Raw genomic sequence first — 379 nt, forward strand, 5'->3', positions numbered from 1 at the left:
TTGGAATTCCACTTAACCCTGAGGAAAGGTTTGAACGAAACTTACATACCAAAAATGACCATAACATATCTACAATACCTATCTACTGACCATTCAGCAGCCCATAAATACAGGGGCCTTATGATATGGCTCCAGTACAGTTAGTGTGGGATACTGATGTCTATTTGAAAAGATTGGGCTTGATTAAAGCCTCCACGCAGCACAGAAGATGAATTTTGATAATATTGGTTTGCCCTAAACAATTTCTTTTACTAATTCATTTTTTATTAAACACTGCTACAAAACTTTTAGCTAAAATTTGTAAATAAAAATGATTTGGGGCAAGAATTAGTGCTAGTAGATTAATATCAATGAAATATTGAGGAAATACATATTTTTG

At 33.0% G+C, this 379-nt stretch overlaps 1 protein-coding gene across 1 annotated transcript in view; it reads left to right on the forward strand.

Annotated features, from left to right (window-relative positions):
- LOC108576375 (splicing factor 1-like) overlaps positions 1-379 on the forward strand; it is a 4,915-nt gene that overhangs the window by 1,418 nt on the left and 3,118 nt on the right. The window contains exon 3 of the mRNA XM_017939349.1: positions 8-28. Within this exon, the coding sequence (XP_017794838.1) occupies positions 8-28 (21 nt within the window). The remainder of the gene's footprint in view (positions 1-7; positions 29-379) is intronic.

Source organism: Habropoda laboriosa, unplaced genomic scaffold (genome assembly GCF_001263275.1).
Source record: "Habropoda laboriosa isolate 0110345459 unplaced genomic scaffold, ASM126327v1 scaffold291, whole genome shotgun sequence".
Classification (NCBI taxonomy): domain Eukaryota; kingdom Metazoa; phylum Arthropoda; class Insecta; order Hymenoptera; family Apidae; genus Habropoda; species Habropoda laboriosa.